Raw genomic sequence first — 18,977 nt, 5'->3', positions numbered from 1 at the left:
CTAAGTAGGGTTCACCCCGCGGTGAAATATAGCTGCCGGCCTTAAGACCACCTGCAAGGACCCCCCCCGCAGAAACCCGCCTGCAGCCCCGTACTGACAAACGGTGCCTTTAAAATCAAGCTAGGTGATCAGTGTGTGTTTTGTAGCATGAATAAAGAAACCACACTATGTGTCGTTTGTCTTCTCGATGTGTTCAAGCCAGAATGTTTCGGAGGGGCTTGTAACGTTTCTTATCAAGATCTTTAAATACTCGGGTTTTCTTTTGAATGGGTTTGACACCGTTCTGTATTTTACGCGCCCGGATGTGGACCGGAAAAGGGTTATATTGATAATACATCTATTGACTGATTATGGGGAGGTACCGTATCCGTAAAATGAAAGGGACGACGTCCACTCCGAATATAATCCCGTTTAACATAGAAATTGAATTTTATGTTAAAACTAAGAAAGGTAAACGAACCATTGGCGTGTTGTTCAGCTGTGCTAATCTGTTTATGCAAATAAGTTAAGTACCCCCTGACTGTATATATATACACACACACACAATGTTTTATGTTAATTAACGTCAATGGACGATATTCTCGCCCTGTTCGTGGCCATAACCAAGAAACGACCGGCGCCGCCCGTTGCCGTGGCAACTCCCGCTTTTTTTTTTGTTGCCTCACTTCCGTTTCGCGCCCAAACAGCCGGGGGTTGGGCTCGCGGGATTGTGAAACGACATTTACGAACCTTTTCTTGTGTCACTTGTGCTAATAATAATAATAATAATAATAATAATGAAACATCGGGAAACTGAGGGGGGGTGTTCGCGGACGGACAGGCAGAGGAGCGGGCTTCCGTGTCGGGGAGGTGAGTGGGGTCGCAGTGGCGTCGTTCGTTATTACCTGTGTGTCGATCAAACTCGGCTAAAATGGACGTATTGCCGTGTGAAGAGAAGGGTTCCTGATTATACACGTGTGACATTTCCACAAAAAATAGCGGAGCTTTTTTTTTATTCTTACACGAAATACTGCTATTTACACTTTTCAGTTTAGAAAACTGCTATCGCTGTACGCAGAATTTCGTGTTACACCTACACATATAATGAACTTACTATTTAGGATGTAGGATCTAGAAAGACGGTTTTTCTTAACTGTCCTCTGATAATGTTCAAAACAACCCTGCTCCTCCTGGTGTCTTCTTTATTAACACGGGTCCGGGGGGGAAAGGATTGGTCTTTGTGATAAAATAGCCGAAAGATGGAACTTCAATAACAAAATGACACGTGCAAAAAAAAACAAAACAAACTGGGCTAATTTATAAGAAGAACATGTAACAGGTTTATTCCCGGCTGAAAAGAGAAGAAAGAAAACGCAACGTTTCGGTTGTGGAGCCTTCTTCGATTTACAAGTTACTAGTAAGTAATCTTAAGTCGCCATTCATTACTTAAAATTTTGTTGTACCAGCTTATTGAATGCAAAATATAAATATTGTTACAAATGGCGGGGGTTACAAAATGAGTGAAAATCAGGGATTGACCGAGAATCCAGGCACAACTGGATTCTGATAAGCGTGTTTACCACAATGACGAGACTCAAACTGCACGACGCACAACAAAACGTGCAAGTTTCCACGCTTACAAACTGTACAAACAAGGCGTTTCAGGGGCTTAACATTCTCATCACCCAGAAAACCCCCCAGACTTCTACCAGAGGCCGAATAAGGGAGAAGATGCCTTTCTAAATAAATGCGATACAACCCGCAGTTAAATCTCTCTGCTCCCCGAATACTACAAAATAACTGGGAGCCTGTCTCCCTAGTCCAGAAATGCACCCTAAGCAGGAAAGACGTCCTTAACTGATTTATCTTTTACCCCAAAAAAAACACGTTCCCAAAAAAACACAGAAAAGCACGCTCTCCCTAGCGAGGTTCAGATACTGAGCTCTGGTCAGGTTTTGTTTGGATGATCACGAAGTAGGGGCTCTCGCCTGGCACAAGCTTCAAGTTCCAACTCTTCTCTCTGTTCTTGTCCTCTTCTTGTTGTTGTACTCCTTCCTTGATGTCTCTCTGTGCTCTTCACATGACCTTACGTTGTGTGTTTCTGTACTGACATTAACTTACAACTCCCCTAGGTATACTAAGGTAAACTTTACAATTATACCTTCACTCTGTCAGCAAGGACACACAATGTCTCTGAGGATCGTAAGGTATTAATTGACTTAATTTTTTTAAAATTAAATCAGTGAAAGTCTTAAACTGGGGTTCAAGTTGAACTTTGTGCGGGGTGTGATATTTTCAAAATATTGCATTTTTAATAGTCGATTACAAATAACAGGAGGCCTTCAACTTAAATAAAATGTTTGTTTTTTTTTACACATAATCTATAATAGTGTTGTATACGTTAGTGGACTCGGCGATGTCCAGCACCAGGAAAAATGGAGAAAGGGCAGTGCTCTCTTATCAAATTCCTTGATGACCTGCGGTGAGTTTCACTACCAGCCCAATACCCTCCATGTAGGCACACGAGCACCACTAACACTTACCCAGATGGTGTCCTTGTTCATTTATTGTTGTGTGCCTGGAAGAATAATTAAAAAGGTATGATCAGTTGTGACAGCCAGAGTGTTGCCTCGAACAGGTCCATTGATAACGGGACTTCATGAGAAGTAAATAAGTGCAAGGAATGTCAGATGCTCTCTTAGTATAAGGACTCGTCCGTGAGAACTGTGAAAAGCAAAGCCTGGCATTAATTCTCACATTGTAACTGGCAGTGGCTCAGTAGAAGTCTTTGGATGCCACAACTTCAGCTGCCTTTACCTGAGCTACTGAACCTCCAGTTTGTTATTTCTGAATAAAGAAGATATTCAAAATTTATTCCGTCTGACAAATTTATCAGAACTCTTGGCTCCTGGAAACGCTGGGCTCAAGTCAGGATTGTATCTCTATACACTTACACAAGTCAGAGACCCTTAACGACATCCTACATAATAGACTACAGCCTGAACCGGGAGCCATTGCAGGACTTGTACACTTCAGTCAATGGAACATCATAGTAATGTGTTAACAATTCAGTTTGATTTGAAATTAAACATGATTTCAGAACATTTTTAAATCATAACGTGTTGCTGTATTCGCTTAGGCTTCACAAAAGTCCTGTAAACCTCTAAGGAGCGCAGTATATGGTTGTGTACAAAAGATATTTCAGTGCATAACTTAGACACCATTAAAGAATGGCAGGGACTTACCTTTCTCTTGTTCAGAATTTTCTGGGTCTGTTGAACATGACGATCGTTTTGGTCATTGTACTGTTTGTTGTTAACCCAATGCTCTGCCCTTTCAAAACTTTTTTCTAATTGATTACTATCCATGAAATTGCTTTCCTGAAGCTTTTGTCTATAAACCTCTATTACTTGCAGAGATGCCTGTTGAAATTTGTTTGTATAGATAGAAACTCTTCGATTTCCCAAATTTGTATTCTGTCCATTTCCACTCTTCCCATAGATAGATTTCGGGGCAGCACCCAGTATAGCCATTTTCAGAAAGCCTTCCACATCATCCTTGCTGATGTATTCTGCCACTGCTTGTCTGAACTCTTTACTGCAGGTTGTTGGGAAGGCTCTGTGTAGATCTCTGGGCACAAGGACAGTGGGCAGATTCCTTCCATGGGAATGCATCTGACTCCTAAATTTATTTTTGTCTGGGGGGTTATTCAGTTGGTATTTCCCATCAGTCCACATGTGAATCAAGCCTTTGACCAGCGGACTTTCAGGATTCTTAAAATAGGCCTCAACGACGCTGTCAACGGCAGGCTGGTGGTCAGCATTCATGAACTTGCCTATTCCGTTCTCATGAAGGTAATTCTGATTATCTTTGTATTTGCCAACCCGACCAGTGTGTTTCTCAAGCTCCTCCTGTGTCTCCTTGACATATTCACCACCTCCCTCAGCCATGAACCAGCCGCCCCCTCGGATGTTCAGAACTCTCTCCTTGCGTTTGATGAGCGGGGCCCACTTTCCTGGATCACTCAGGCTCATCTGGACTGCCTTCTCCCGCAGCCCGGCAGCCACAGAGGAGATGGTGTCTGAAGAAGCAGTCGTCTGCTGGCTGCGAGCGAACGCCACATAAAGGCAGTTGTTCCTCTGTCCGCTCACTTCCACCACCCGGCCGTTGATCAGGGCCTCGTAGTGGCCGTTGGGGCAGCGGTCACTCTTGGGGTGGTAGAGCAGCTCCACGGTGCCCTCTGTGGATTTATTCGGATGCACCACAGTCATCTTGCTGCGCTTTCCTCTACTGTTCTCAGTGTAAATGACCACAGTCTTGCTGCTGCTCTCAGCCAGGAGCTTGGCTTCCAGCAGTGTGGCCAGGCTGTTGCTCTCAGCGCTGTTACTTGGACCATCAGCAGTGCGCTGTGTCATTTTCATAGCATAGGCGGTCACGCCAATCAAGTCCTCTTCTGTGGCATGTCTGTGTGACTCTGGGGCACTGGCGATGTAGCTGGTGTGCAGGCCCGCTTCCAGCTTCTCTCGGGTTCTGCTTGTCTTCAGAGTACTGCTTACCAATTGGCCAATCTTTCCGTTAATCTGTTCTTGGGCGAGACTGACCATGTGGCTGGAGAATTTCTGGTGAACTATCTGAAAAATAGCGTCACCCAGCGCTGAAGAGATCATCTTGGTTATCTCCGTTTTAAAAGAAGCCAGATTGGCTTCATCACCATCGGAGAGCCCTTCTTTCTCCACGTTCTTCTTCAACCTTTTCAAAGTTTTCTCGAGTTCCTCACAATATTGGCTGTTGAATTCCCTGCAGAGGTCCATCGCTGAAAGAACTGCGTCTCCACAGAGAACGGCCATGTGAGCAGCCCGGATTAGAGTCAGGACACTGTTCGCTGTCGCATTGTTCCCGTGCTTGGCTTTATTCACGATGTTGTGAATGGAGGTGTTCAGCTGCTGTTGCCAGCCCAGCCCAGAGCAGTGTGACTCAAGCACTGTCCCGCACGCTGTCTGGAAAATGCCCAGTAACTCTCTCCTGTTCTCTTCATCAGCCAGGAGGAGTCCGAGATCTTCATTTTCAGTGATATGTGAGACCACCACACTGTCCACCAGGGGGCCTAGTGGGTCACTGGCTATATTGTTCTCAACTGTTTCGAATACTTTCTCTTGGATGTGATGTCTTATTTGGCCACATATCCGATCAATTGCTATTTCTTCTGCTTTGCTCACACCACACATTATAGTTTGCTGCACAACCTCCTTTCCAGCATACTTCAGTGCATTTTTCAGATTTTCCTTCATGATTCCCGTCATGCCTCCTTTACACTGCCTGGAGATGAACTTGGGCAGGGACTTCAGCTTGTTCAAGCCCCGAACCCCCGCCTTGCAGGCTGACATACCCTTGGAAAGCAGCTTTCCGAGTCCATACCCAACGAGTGACACAGCCAGGGATACTGCTTTGCCAATAATCCAGGAGGTCCAGCTGAACTCGCCTGTCACCATGGCTGTAGTTCCAGTAATGCAGTCTGATATCCCCTCACTAATCAGAGCAGAACCCACAGTAAGCAGGATTCCGGTAGTCGTCAAAATCAGAACAATACCAAGTGCAATCTGTGCCACTCCTAGAAGAAAGACTATCAGTCCTTCCCAGCAGAACCGGGGCTTCTCCTTCACAGAGAAGACCAGCTCCAGGCCCAGCTGGTAGACCCGGTACAGCTCCTCATGGACGTCAGACTCTGGATCCTTCACCAGGGAGAAGATGGAGCTCTCTTCTATAAGAATGTCTCTCTTTTTCTGTTCTATTTCTGTCAGTTTCTCCATTGCTTCTTTGATATTTATGCGAACATTGCTGAGCACCTGAATCCTGACCTGTGTCTGTCTCTGGAATGCAGTGGTGCTCTGTCCAGAGTCTTTCTCAGAGAGTTTCACCAGCTGCAGGGTTGTAAGACACTGCTCTGTAAAGAGCTCCACAGAGTGCAGGGCTTTCTCCAAGTCTTCTTTCGCCCTTCTAAAGTAATCTTGGTCTTGTTTCTTCAAAGTACAGTAGGCACGTTTATAGAGGGCGATGGCAGCCCAGGAGCTGTCCAGCTCTATGGCTTTACTGAAGAGCTCAGAGCTCTCTTCCCACTTTTTCTCATAGAGCAGCTTGTTCCCGAACTTGATGTACTGGTAGATGCTGGAAGAAGGAGACTGGTTGGTTTGGCATTTTTGTTCTGCTTCTTTCATTTTCTCTCTCAGGTCTCGTCTGAGCCGGTCCAGAGCTGACATGTCCGGAGCTGACATTTCCTCTGTCTTGTTCAGCAGCCATATCCCCCAGTACTCATTCAGCACAGCCACCATCACCCTGCGGCTCTCGGACTCAGGGAAGCTGCTGTAGATGTCCTGCAGGTGCTTGCAGTACTCGGAGAAGAGCTCCTCCCGCAGTGAGAGCTCAGGGATGTCATCCTGTAGCACACGAGACACCCGGTCTCTGGCCAGCTGGTTTCGGGCCTCCCTGGCTTGCTGCAGCGCTGGGGCCGATTTCACTGGCTCCTGAAGATGAGCCGAGCAGAGGAGGAGCTGGGCCGATCCAGGGTTGCCCTTCCTCGCCGTGCGGCCGAATGCCTGCAACTCCACTCTGGCGTTTTGTGGGAGGAAAGTGAGAACTACAAACAGCCCTCCAGCCTCATTCACCTCGTCTGTGACTTTGAGGTCTGTGCCTCGGCCAGCCAGGTTAGTGGCCACAATCACATCTCCAGGCCGAAGAGCCTTGTCCGTGATGCTGGAGTTATCCGTGTTGCTGTTGACGTAGAGCTTTAGGTGCTCTTTTCCCTCTTCCTCCTTCAGTTGTTCAGAGAGAGCTCTGTGGATGTCCTCTGCTTGTTTGATTGTCTCACAGATCACTAGTGCAGCCCGTCCTGCTGTGCAGGGGGCGGCAGGCTTAGTCTGCTGCAGAACAGAAGAGCATATCTTCCTCCTCCATTCATCCACGTCTTTCTCAATTACTCCCTCCACCTCGTACAGCTTCTTCCCATTGAAGGGGGGAATCCTGCAGGTGGAGAGGCCAGGATAGAGCTTCCTCAGCAGCTCGGTCTCCTCCTGTGTTCCCAGAGTCCCTGTTGTCCCAAAGATCTGGCCTTCATACTTCCTGAAGAAGGCTACATTGGACAGGAAGTTGGTGACGAGGGACATGCAGCTCAGTGTGGTCTGGTGCTTCATCTCCAGGAACTGCTGCAGGCCGTTCCCCCATTTCTTGTTCTTTTCCACAACACCCGTGGAGCCGAAATCCACCGGAAGGACACGGCTGTCCTCCACGATGTACTCCTGGCCCTCCTGTACCTTAAGGGCCAGGAAAGCGTTCTGGATCCACACACTGAGCTTCTTCTCCACCAGCTCTCGCAAGAAGCCTGGGACACAGGTTTTCTGTTCTTGCTTTTCTACCGTCTGGCCAGAAGTGAAGAACAAGTGGTTTCTAACGTTCTCCTCCACAGCTTCCCAGAGGGGCTCCTCTTTGTCGTACAGCCCACAGCAGAGACCCTCCTCCAGAAGCAAAAAGGAGACCTCAGGTAGATCTTCACCTTCAGAAGTATTGCCGTGGGAGCAGAGACGCAGGATCCCGGTCTTATCCTGGGTATAGGTGGTGAAACGGTATGGGAAGTATTCATGGGCTATCTGGAATATCTGGACCATGTCGTCCTGGGACACAGTCCTTAGCTTTTCTTTAAGGATTCCTATATTTGGATCCTCGGATGATGTCTCAGTGGTCTCAAGTTTGTCATAGCTGCTGGTAAAACCCTTTTGAATCAGAACCTCTTCTTCTGCCATCTTCAGAATGGCAGCTGGTTCCACTCCTTCCATGTCTATGGAGTCAAACAGAGCTTTGTTGAAAGGCAGGACAGGCCCTCGGACCATCGGCCCATTCTCCGTGGCCACAAAGCCGTGTTGGCTGACGATGCTCCAGATCATGGCCAAGACAATGTTGAGGTGCTGCATGGGAGCCATGTCTGTGGACAGGTAGGTCATTTGCACCCCCTTGTCCAGCGGGAGTGAGTCCACCTCGTCCACGATGGCGCATTGGAACTGCCGTCTGGGCCGAATGTCTTTCGTCTCGAAACTCTGGCGCAGGCAGTCTGCCGCAAAGCTGTCTGCTGTGCCGTAGACCACATCGCACTGGTAGCACTCCTTCCTGCTCTTGTCCGTGGTTTTGTCGGTGTTGCTATCGATGGCGATGCCAAACAATCCATAAAACGTCCTCCACTCCTGTGCGTCCCTCTGGGTGAACCAGCAGCTGGGTTAGGGTGTAGTCGTGTCTGTCCCTGAATCTGGGAGACAAACGATGCATTTCCACCATTTGTAACACTTTCATGATTGAGATGAGAACACCACCGCGCTGACTCTCTCTGCTGAGGACAGTTTTGCTCTCAGTCTTGGTGTTCCTGTCATTTGGTTCACAAAAGTCATCACTGAATTCAAAGGCTATGTCTCTCTTATTCTGAGCATTAGCAGCATTATTTGCTTTACTGAACTGAGAGCTTAAATTTACATTTCTGTTGTCATTATCATATTGACTGTGAATTTTTACATCAGCTATGCCTGTTGTACATTTTTCTTCTCTGAATTTCTTTACCAGACAATAAAAGAAGTCTGTGATCTCTGCTGGTGTCCAAAGTCCTTGTCTCACCAGGTCAAGGAGTTTCCAGAGACACGTTTTCCAGTCCTCCCCAGGACAGAAGGTTATTGCATAGGTAGTCAGTAGGTCAAAACACTGTCTAGCTATCAGTGTGGAGTGCTGTTTGTCTTCCAGGTTACAGACAGAAATCATGACAGTTTCCAGAAACCTCAGGACATATATCTCGTCCTTTGTAATTTCCCTGTGTGACAGTTCTAGGCAGACTCCAGTAAGCCTTTCTTTACATGTGCTTGAGCTGCAGCTGTGATCCAGGACTGAGAAAGTGTGGAAGACAGTCATAATGAGATTTAAGTTTGGAGTTTTTCTCTCTGTTGAGTTTACGCTGGGCTGCAGCAGAGTTGTCAGAATGGTAGCCATGTTCTTCATGAGCTCTGAGCCTGTGGACATCCTGCGGAATTGGAGGTCCTGCTTAGACACATCCTGGTCTAGTATAAAGTGTCGAGGCTGAGGTGAAGACCCTGTCGTTTTCACATCTGGACCCTGCTGAAGGAATCTCATGAAAGAAGTCTCCACAGTGCCATAGACAATGTCATCTTGGAAATCTTCATCTAGCACCTCCTCACAGCTCATATTGACCGTGATTCCAAACAGCTGGAAGAAACTAGTCCAGTTCTGGGGTCTGTGGTCCTGTGAGGAGGCAGATCGCAGCACCACACCCACCCTCTCACCCTGTAGGACCTTCAGTGCTGCGTACATGGCCACCACACAGGGGTCGATCTGTAGAGGTATGACAGCATGTGGTCTGTCCGTGCCAGAGACTGCCAGCACACACCAGCTGACCAGTTGAGCCACTGTGGGCCAGTAGCCCTGGGTCTGGAACACAGCTCTGCTCAGGGCTGACAGGACTCTCTCCAGCTCTGCTGCCTCCATCCTGATTCCTTTAAGGGACCCTTTAAAAACACTGTGGAGCAATTTAGCCTCATTCTCATTGTCTTCGATTTCATTTAGATTGTCCTCAAATTCCCTCTGGGTGGCACCCACCACGCCTTTCACTACTTCTGCAGTCGCAGCATCGATGCATCCTGACTCTCGCAGTCGTGAAACATGAGACTCCAGTATCCTATCACCTTCTCTCCGAAGCTTCTCCTCAAAGGTCTTGCGAAATTCAGTATCGGGGTGTTCAGATTCCAGCAAAGAGTCCAGAGAGCAGCCCTCGCTGCCTGTCCAGAAAGGTGAAAGGTCATTCCCTTTCACCAGGTCGGTGATCCTCAGCAGATCCTCGGGGGTTAACGGTTTCTGAACAAGTGTGTCTAACAGTCTGAGCACCTCTGTACAAGTCCAGCGGCCAGTTCCCAGGAGTCCCAGGAGCGAGGCTGTCAGCCTGCAGAAGGCACCTCCTTCAGATGTCTGAACCAGAGCGTCCAGGATCAGCTCCAGACACTTCTCCTCCTCACCCCTCACCTCTCCTGTCACAGCTGTCCCGTTCCTCTCCTCCATGGCTCTGAGCAGCAGCTCCAGGACCTTCAGGAGGAAGAGCTGCTCGGTGGAAATGTCCCCTTGGGTCCACGCCACAGCGATGGAGAGTGTGGTGAGCTGGGTCTCAGTGCAGGTTTCCAGGAGCTGAGTGTAAGTCAAGAACAGGGCCTGTGTGAAGTACAGACACTGTCCCTCTCCCTCTCTCACCACCCTGACCAGTGTCTCCACTATGAGCTGTAGCTGGTCAGCAGCAGTCTCCAGCGAGCCATCCTCACTGGTATCCAGCACTATCATGCACAGCTCTGTGATCAGGACCTGGGTGTGAAGCAGGGTGTCTTCTAGTGGGGTGTGGTCGACCCAGTCATCAAACAGCAGCTCCTGGAGACTGAGGGACAGAGAGAGGACCTGCTGGGGGGACAGTTTCCTGAGATCGATCTCGGCCTCAGGGATTCCAAGTTGTCTGGACAGGATGTTCAGTAGCCCTTTGTCTGAATCTGAATCACCAGCGTTCAGGGTTTCTCGCCGTCCCTGAAACACCTCTCTCACCACTTGACCATGACGTTGCTGGATCTCCTCTGCTCTCCTCCGTCTCTCCTGAGCACACCTCCTGGCCGTCTCCTCTCGAGTTCCCTCTAGCCTTCTCCTCACCATCTGTTTCTTTTCCTCCTCCCACTGTCTCTCTTTCTCTGCATGCTTTCTTCTCTCCTCTGCCATCTTTCTCCTCTCCTCTGCATGCTTTCTTCTCTCCTCTGCCATATTTGTCCTCTCCTCCTGCTCCCTCATTTCCTTGTCTCTCTCCTTGTCTCTCAAGTACCTTTCATAACACCTTCCACACTTGCCTGATTTAAGCCTGTCATCTATTTCTGCATGTGGACTATCAGGTAATAATTGACCATACGCCTTGAAAACAGAGTCAAGTAGTTTGTAGCCATAATACATATCTGTTTGACATATGGAACAAAGTGAAGATGTATGGCCTCCCATTTTGTGAGCTGGTCTGTGACTGGTTGAGTTTTAGCTGGGAAGGAGGGGCAGCACCTGGAAGACACAAGCAGCAAGGGCAAGATTCAAAACGGAAATCACCCATCATGTTTTAATGAATTCATGCTGTTTAAATTGACTTTGTATTGTTCACTTAAGAATAACAGAACAGTCAAGCTCCCTCCTGAAGTATTTAAGCTGTTATTGAGAATAGAGATTCAGAATATTTAACATGCGCAGTCCCATTTGACTTTTATTGGGGTGTTGACTTTTAACTGTTGATTTTTTAAGCTGCTTGCATTCAGTAAAGTAAAAATGACATCATATTTGCTTCATGCGTTGCTTGAATAACCTCATAAATGACATGACATACGCAAAGAGCAAGTATTCTGTGGATGAGCAGCGCAGACTCACTGTGATAATGCATCTCACCCAGGCCTCTGTTTCACTATTGGTCTGTTTGGCATCCTGTTGTCTCACCCTTTTCATTGAAAACTGTGAGAGGGCTTCCCGAAACGCTACCATCAGCAGTGTCTGCTTTCATGTCCACTCTCGCGCGGTCTTTTTAAAAACGACCCACCCCGCCGCGTCAGAGTTTAGCAGGGGGTCTGTGAGAAAGGTGTGGTTTGTCACAGAAGTAGTGTTTTGGGTGGATGTTCAGCGCAGGCCTGGTTATTAATGCAGCTTACATTCAAATGACTCCTCTAACCCCGCTTAATTTGCTTATAAATATCTTAGGTTTCTAAAGCCACTATGTCTAATATATATATATTTTTGATTATCTTAAATAAGCTCTTACTCTTAAGAAAATGTAAACATATGTATACTATATTGACTTTTTTATTATTTTTTTGTATCGGTCTTAAATATTCACTTTCCCGTCACAATAGCATAATAGCTACACTCCAGTACATGAACACTGCACTGAGAGAGAGAGGGGTTCATACAGACACACTGACTGGACACTCCAGTACATTAACACTGCACTGAGAGAGAGAGGGGTTCATACAGACACACTGACTGGACACTCCAGTACATGAACACTGCACTGAGAGAGAGAGGGGTTCATACAGACACACTGACTGGACACTCCAGTACATTAACACTGCACTGAGAGAGAGGGGTTAATACACACACACTGACTGGACATTCCAGTACATTAACACTGCACTGAGAGAGAGAGGGGTTCATACAGACACACTGACTGGACACTCCAGTACATTAACACTGCACTGAGAGAGAGAGGGATTAATACACACACACTGACTGGACACTCCAGTACATTAACACTGCACTGAGAGAGAGAGGGGTTCATACAGACACACTGACTGGACACTCCAGTACATTAACACTGCACTGAGAGAGAGAGGGGTTAATACAGACACTGACCGGACACTCCAGTACATTAACACTGCACTGAGAGAGAGGGGTTCATACAGACACACTGACTGGACACTCCAGTACATTAACACTGCACTGAGAGAGAGGGGTTCATACAGACACACTGACTGGACACTCCAGTACATTAACACTGCACTGAGAGAGAGAGGGGTTCATACAGACACACTGACTGGACACTCCAGTACATTAACACTGCACTGAGAGAGAGAGGGGTTCATACAGACACACTGACTGGACACTCCAGTACATTAACACTGCACTGAGAGAGAGAGGGGTTCATACAGACACACTGACTGGACACTCCAGTACATTAACACTGCACTGAGAGAGAGAGGGGTTCATACAGACACACTGACTGGACACTCCAGTACTTTAACACTGCACTGAGAGAGAGAGGGGTTAATACACACAAACTGACTGGATACTACAGGACTGTGTGTCACTGACGTCCAAAGGGACAAACCGTGGGGAGCAGGAGAGCGGAAAAGACCCATATGCGTAGCGGCGAGACGGGAAAAAGGCCCGGGCTCATAGTGCAAAGAGTTCAGGAATGCCGTATAGAAACCTATGCCCTCAGGGAGCGGACGTGGGGCGCCCTGGTGCTAGGCGGGTCTCAGGACATCCGAACGTCAAAGCTGAGCCCGGACAGAGTGCAAGACCCGGAAATATATAGCCCAAGGGAAAGAGAGGGACAGGAAGGACAGCAGACCGGAAACTAGGGACAGGACAGAGAAGGAGCGCCCTCTGGCTGCAGAGGGCGTGACAGCCCCCCCCCCTTCATGGGCGGCTCCCGACACCCATACAAATAAATAAGCTGCCCAGCACTGGGGGGAGGAAAAACCTAATTTAACTGAAAGGAAACCTCCGGGAATCCACGGCTGAGAGCTACCCCTTCCTCCGGGGTATAAACCTTTATTGGGAGGAGGAAGGGGGGGGTAGAGAAGAGCTCCAGAGACTTAAAACAAAAAAAGTACACAAGCACAAACACAAACAAACAAAAACCTGGGAAAGACCAGGGAGACAAACCACACAAGACAGATAGGAACCAAAGTTCCGAGACACAGAGAGCAGGGGGGACCAAAAAGGAGGGGAAACCAGGAAGAAAAAAAATCAAAACAAAAGGCAAAAAACAAGAAAAAAACACAAAAACCCCGGGGAAAAATACCGCAGACTGGGCAAATGGCACGTACACATTCTAACGCTGATATCAGAGTGGACAACCTGAGGAAAGCCAGACCCAAGTCCGCTCACAGACACAGATGCCCGGAGTGATATCCAGCGAAAAGAATGGAGGAACGGCAGAAAGCTTACCATTCTATCACTGATATCGGAGAGAGCCAGACCAGGAAGAGCCAGGCACGAGAACCCGCTCCAGACACAGAAGCTCGGAGTGATATCCAGTAATAAGAATAGGCAAGCCAGCTCAACATTCAATCACTGATATCGGAGTGATCTACCCGAGGAAAGCCAGGTGCAGGACCCGCTCACAGGCACGGAAGATCGGAGTGATATCCAGTGATAAGAATAGAGGAACTGAAAAAAAAAACAGCCCAGAGAACAAGAAAAAAAAACTGCGGCAAGACAAAAAAAAACACCGCTCGCGGGGTCAGTAGGTGGCTCAGCATTCTGTCACTGACGTCCAAAGGGACTAACCGTGGGGAGCAGGAGAGCGGAAAAGACCCATATGCGTAGCGGCGAGACAGGAAAAAGGCCCGGGCTCATAGTGCAAAGAGTTCAGGAATGCCGTATAGAAACCTATGCCCTCAGGGAGCGGACGTGGGGCGCCCTGGTGCTAGGCGGGTCTCAGGACATCCGAACGTCAAAGCTGAGCCCGGACAGAGTGCAAGACCCGGAAATATATAGCCCAAGGGAAAGAGAGGGACAGGAAGGACAGCAGACCGGAAACTAGGGACAGGACAGAGAAGGAGCGCCCTCTGGCTGCAGAGGGCGTGACACTGTGGTTCTCCCAGTGCTGTTGCAGTTCACACAAGACAACAGAACCTCCCTTCGTGTATGAGCTAATAATTGTAAACATTTTTAAAAACCCCGATAACGTCTCTATTGCTTTTTATGAAATTAATCTTACAGACTTAGCAACTCAGAATTCCGACTTAGCAACTCAGAATTCCGAATTTAGATGTTTCAAAGCGATTCATTTAATCTACAGCAATGGAAGCCCATTTCCGCCAGGGAGGAAAAAACAAACGCGCTATGCTATCTCAGAATTGCGACTTAGCATCTCAGAATTGCGACTTAGCATCTCACATTTGTGACTTCGAAATAGCCGTATTCCATTGTCTGTCCTTTTGTTATTGTAACGGATTCAGGTTCAGGGGATTGTGCCCTCGCCGCTCCCACCCTAGTTCGTGCCTCCCTGCACTGGCTCGAACCTCTTGCCAGCTGAGCTAAAGAAGACCTTCTTTTTTAAGTAAAAAAGGACATACAATGGAAATACGTAAAAAGTATGTTTCAGCTTTTATAATTGTGAATTCTTCTGGATGTGAAGTGCCTATTTCTGTATCTTATTTCATATTCTGTCTACGTAAATAAAAACTATTTTAAAAAGCCCACCGTGCACTATTCCATCCGGGTACTATGGAAGCCTCACTGGCGGAAATGGGATTCTATAAAAATTAGTGTAATTAATTTGATTTTTATCAGGGCACTGTACAGGACAAGTCTTCAGGCTTATAGATCCTATGATCCTGTACGATTCATGAAAATAGTGTAACGGAACGGCCGACATCCAGGTTGCACGATCTGGTTGCAGTACACCACCCTCCCCTGCGCATAACAGGGATGCTGGCGGCAGGGGTTAAAGAAAGTGTTCTTAAAGAAAGTGAGCCAGTGCAGCGAGGCACGAACTAGGGTGGGAGCGGCGAGGGCACAAGCCCTAGAACCCGAATCCGTTACAATAACAAAAGGACAGACAATGAAATATGGCTATTTCGAAGTCGAGATATAAAGTCGGAATTCTGAGATACTCCCTGGCGGAAACGAGCTTCCATAATTTTTACTTTGCGAAACAGTGAAACGGAATGAAGGGTGAACGACCGACTTTCAACCCCCATCCGATTCCATCTGCAGCTCCAGTGTCACAGTGAGGCGAGAGCCTCTCCAGCGGGGCTCCGCCGCCCCGAAATTCTCGCCTCCGCGGAGGGAAAGAGCGCACCGCACCGACCGCAAGAGACAAGGACTCATCCCTCGAAAAATGCAGAAAAAAGGCACCCAGGCGGAGAAGCCAAGCGACTTCCCAATTAAAACTGAACACCCCGACTTCATACCCAGTGGCTTCGAGCGGGTGTCGGTGTCTCGTCAGTACCGGGGAGAGAGAGAGGCGGCGGTGCGTGTCGGGTGCTGCCTGATTACTGGTCGTGAACTGAGACCCGTCTGTGTGGAAGAACCAGGCGTCTCTGAACTGGATCCGGTCAGCTGTGGCCTGATCAGCTGCTCATTCCGAAACTGAAAGTAAGCGGACACCTCCCCCGGGGGGCGAGTTTAACCCTTCACTAGTAAACTCTTCAGCACTGAACTCTGTACTGTCCCTCTCTTCAATATTAAACCCTTCACTAGTAAACTCTTCAGCACTAAACTCTGTACTGTCCCTCTCTTCAATATTAAACCCTTCACTAGTAAACTCTTCAGCACTAAACTCTGTACTGTCCCTCTCTTCAATATTAAACCCTTCACTAGTAAACTCTTCAGCACTAAACTCTGTACTGTCCCTCTCTTCAATATTAAACCCTTCACTAGTAAACTCTTCAGCACTAAACTCTGTACTGTCCCTCTCTTCAATATTAAACCCTTCACTAGTAAACTCTTCAGCACTAAACTCTGTACTGTCCCTCTCTTCAATATTAAACCCTTCACTAGTAAACTCTTCAGCACTAAACTCTGTACTGTCCCTTTCTTCAATATTAAACCCTTCACTAGTAAACTCTTCAGCACTAAACACACACCCCAAGAGAGGCTTACACTATGTCTTCCTCTAAATCGAAATCGAAATGGGTTCGAGCCCATTGCAGGGAGGCACGAAGTAGGGTGGGGGCGGCGAGGGCACCAGCCCTAGAACCCCAATCCGTTACAGTAACACAAGGACAGACAGTGAAATTTGGGCTATTTCGAAGTCGCAATTCTGAGTTACCATAGCGCGTGTTTTTTTTTTACTCCCTGGCGGAAACGGGCTTCCATACGGAGCTAATCTACTGGCTCTAGATCCCAAATCTACTGCCAGTCTGAGAGCTTTGATCTCAGCAGTCAAGACCTCCCTCACCTTGGTTTTTACTGCTCTCGTGTGGTGCGGTGTCTAAGCTGATCGCCTGGATTAAACTCCAATTAAGACCTGCTCTCCGTTCCTGCAGGACAATGAAGTCGTGTTTCAGTGTGGACTGTTTCCCGTCTTGAAGAAAGGCCTTTGACGAATTCGCCTCTTCGAAGACGGTTCACCGAAGGTATGAATGTTTATGTGCCCAGTAAAATCAACGACGTGTCCACAGCCAAACACAATTCAGAAGCTCCAGCTGATACTTTGCCAGTTAAACCCGGGGTTTCAGTCGAATGGAGCTGTGGGCTGACACCAGACCCAGCATCTGGGTTGAAATGCTGATGCTCCTCAGCTTTTATTGGTCACCCTGAAGGCCACACCTGCGTTAGCAAAACCCCGTGTCCAATCAGATCGCCGCATTTCAAAACTCCCCCTTTCCCCGCCCCCCTTTCTGGGCCAATCAGGAGCACAGCTGCCATTTTTAATGTTTATGATCACGCAATGAGAACTGGCTCGTTCCGACAGAAAACTTTTTAAGGCAAAATGAGCCATTTGTCAGCAGACCTTAAAGAAAGTCAAAAACCAAAAATAAGCTGCAAAGAAGCGTGACAACTTTTGCAAGGCACTGTATGTCGTAACACTGCTATATATATTAGTCATTTTTAAAGACTTTTAAAACTAAATCACAATTCAAATATCAAAGTTAATTAAAAGCTTCAAATATCTTGACGTACATGATTCGATAATTAGTTCAAGCAGGGAGCTGCGTCAGCAGGCGTAGGCTGCACTGGAACAAGTAAAGGTTTAGTGCATTTATTCCACGGTGACACTGGAAGAGGACTCCACAGCCGAAATGTTGTGTTTCCTCTCTTCTCTCTTCAGCAGAGACCAAACCTTTACTTGTTCCAGGATTTAATTTTGCGAAACATCTGAGTCTTTGCTGAAAATGTTATGAGCTATGAAAATATTTTCTGCTGTTTTAACTGGTATGTCTATCAGTTAAAAACCAAAAAACCAATCAGAAGCACAGCTGCCATTCTTAATGTTTATTTATGATCGCTCAATGAGAACTGGCTCGCTCGGACAGAAAACTTGAGAGACAAAATGAGCCACCTCCTGTCCTGACTGGAGGATCTCGTCCAGCTGTGTCTGGAGAGAAGCCAGGGTATCGGCTTCAACCACAGGGCTGGGCAGCTTGTTCCCCACCCCCAACCCCCTCTGTGTAAAGGCGCCCCTCCTGTCCTGACTGGAGGAGCTCACCCAGCTGTGTCTGGAGAGAAGCCAGGGTATCGGCTTCAACCACAGGGCTGGGCAGCTTGTTCCCCACCCCCACCACCCTCTGTGTAAAGACGCCCCTCCTGTCCTGACTGGAGGAGCTCACCTGTCTGGAGAGAAGCCAGGGTATCAGCTCCAACAACACACCTGGGCAGCTTGTTTCCCACCACCACCACCCTCTGTGTAAAAGAAGTACCTCCCGTCCCGATCGGAGGAACTCACCCAGCTGTGTCTGGAGAGAAGCCAGGGTGTCGGCTTCAACCACAGGGCTGGGCAGCTTGTTCCCCACCCCCACCCCCCTCTGTGTACAGTAGACCCTCCTGTCCTGACTGGAGGAGCTCACCCAGCTGTGTCTGGAGAGAAGCCAGGGTATCGGCTTCAACCACAGGGCTGGGCAGCTTGTTCCCCACCCCCACCACCCTCTGTGTACAGAAGAGCCTCCTGTCCTGACTGGAGGATCTCGTCCAGCTGCGTCATCACGTGCGGCTTCCTGCCCAGGTCCCGACTCCGATGGATCTCGTTCATCTTTTCCGAGAGGTCGGTCACTTCCCTCGCGGCCTGCCTCCCGATCTTGTTTCCCAGCCTGCCTTTCTCGATCTCGTACTCGATCGTTTTCTCTGTAACCTCTCGGGACAAGTACCCCCCAACAGCGTCCAGGGCGACCCCCCCCACCAGATCCACGTGTCCCGGATGTCTGGAGGGACGAACCGTGGAGAGGCAGGAGAGTGGAAAAAGACCCAGATGTGTAGCAGGGGAAAGGGGTTCAGCAGTTCAGGAGTCGTATAGAAACCTGTGCCCTCAGGCAGCGGATGTGGGGCGACTTGGGTGCTAGGCGGGTCTCAGGACATCCGAACGTCAACGCTGAGCGAAGCAGAATAAGTGACCTGGAAATATACAGCCCCAGAGAGAGAGACACCGGAAGGACAGCAAAGTAGGGACAGGAGTGTGACACCACATAGGCCTCCTCATCTTCCGGGTTGTCCACGATACGAGCCATGTTTCCCAC

General features: G+C 48.3%; 1 protein-coding gene and 1 long non-coding RNA gene across 2 annotated transcripts in view; both read right to left on the bottom strand.

Moving 5' to 3' along the window:
* LOC148654365 (uncharacterized) overlaps window positions 1–18,977 on the bottom strand; it is a 140,445-nt gene that overhangs the window by 45,649 nt on the left and 75,819 nt on the right. The window lies entirely within an intron of this gene.
* LOC148654371 (uncharacterized) lies at window positions 1,293–18,968 on the bottom strand. Its single transcript, XM_088646590.1, has 5 exons — window positions 18,922–18,968; window positions 18,423–18,665; window positions 8,956–10,864; window positions 3,225–8,216; window positions 1,293–2,557 (listed from the first exon to the last, which is right to left on the bottom strand). Exons 1-5 carry the CDS (start codon window positions 18,966–18,968, stop codon window positions 2,540–2,542), a joined length of 7,209 nt encoding a protein of 2,402 aa, XP_088502716.1. The 3' UTR covers window positions 1,293–2,539.

Source organism: Lepisosteus platostomus, chromosome 9 (assembly GCF_059453375.1).
Source record: "Lepisosteus platostomus isolate fLepPlt1 chromosome 9, fLepPlt1.hap1, whole genome shotgun sequence".
Classification (NCBI taxonomy): Eukaryota; Metazoa; Chordata; class Actinopteri; order Semionotiformes; family Lepisosteidae; genus Lepisosteus; species Lepisosteus platostomus.
Note: the sequence above shows the minus strand (reverse complement) of the source record. Positions and strands in the feature narration are given on the sequence as shown.

What these genes read in the sequence shown, in the direction of transcription:
- LOC148654371 (XM_088646590.1), bottom strand. Translation starts at nt 18,968, where the DNA reads ATGGCTCGTATCGTGGACAACCCGGAAGATGAGGAGGCCTATGTGGT. An exon ending in CAGCTGGACGAGATCCTCCA is followed by an intron (nt 10,865 to 18,422) that starts GTCAGGACAGGA and finishes GTGTTATGAAAG; the next exon opens with GTACTTGAGAGACAAGGAGA. An exon ending in CAACTCTGCTGCAGCCCAGC is followed by an intron (nt 8,217 to 8,955) that starts GTAAACTCAACA and finishes TGGTTCACCCAG; the next exon opens with AGGGACGCACAGGAGTGGAG.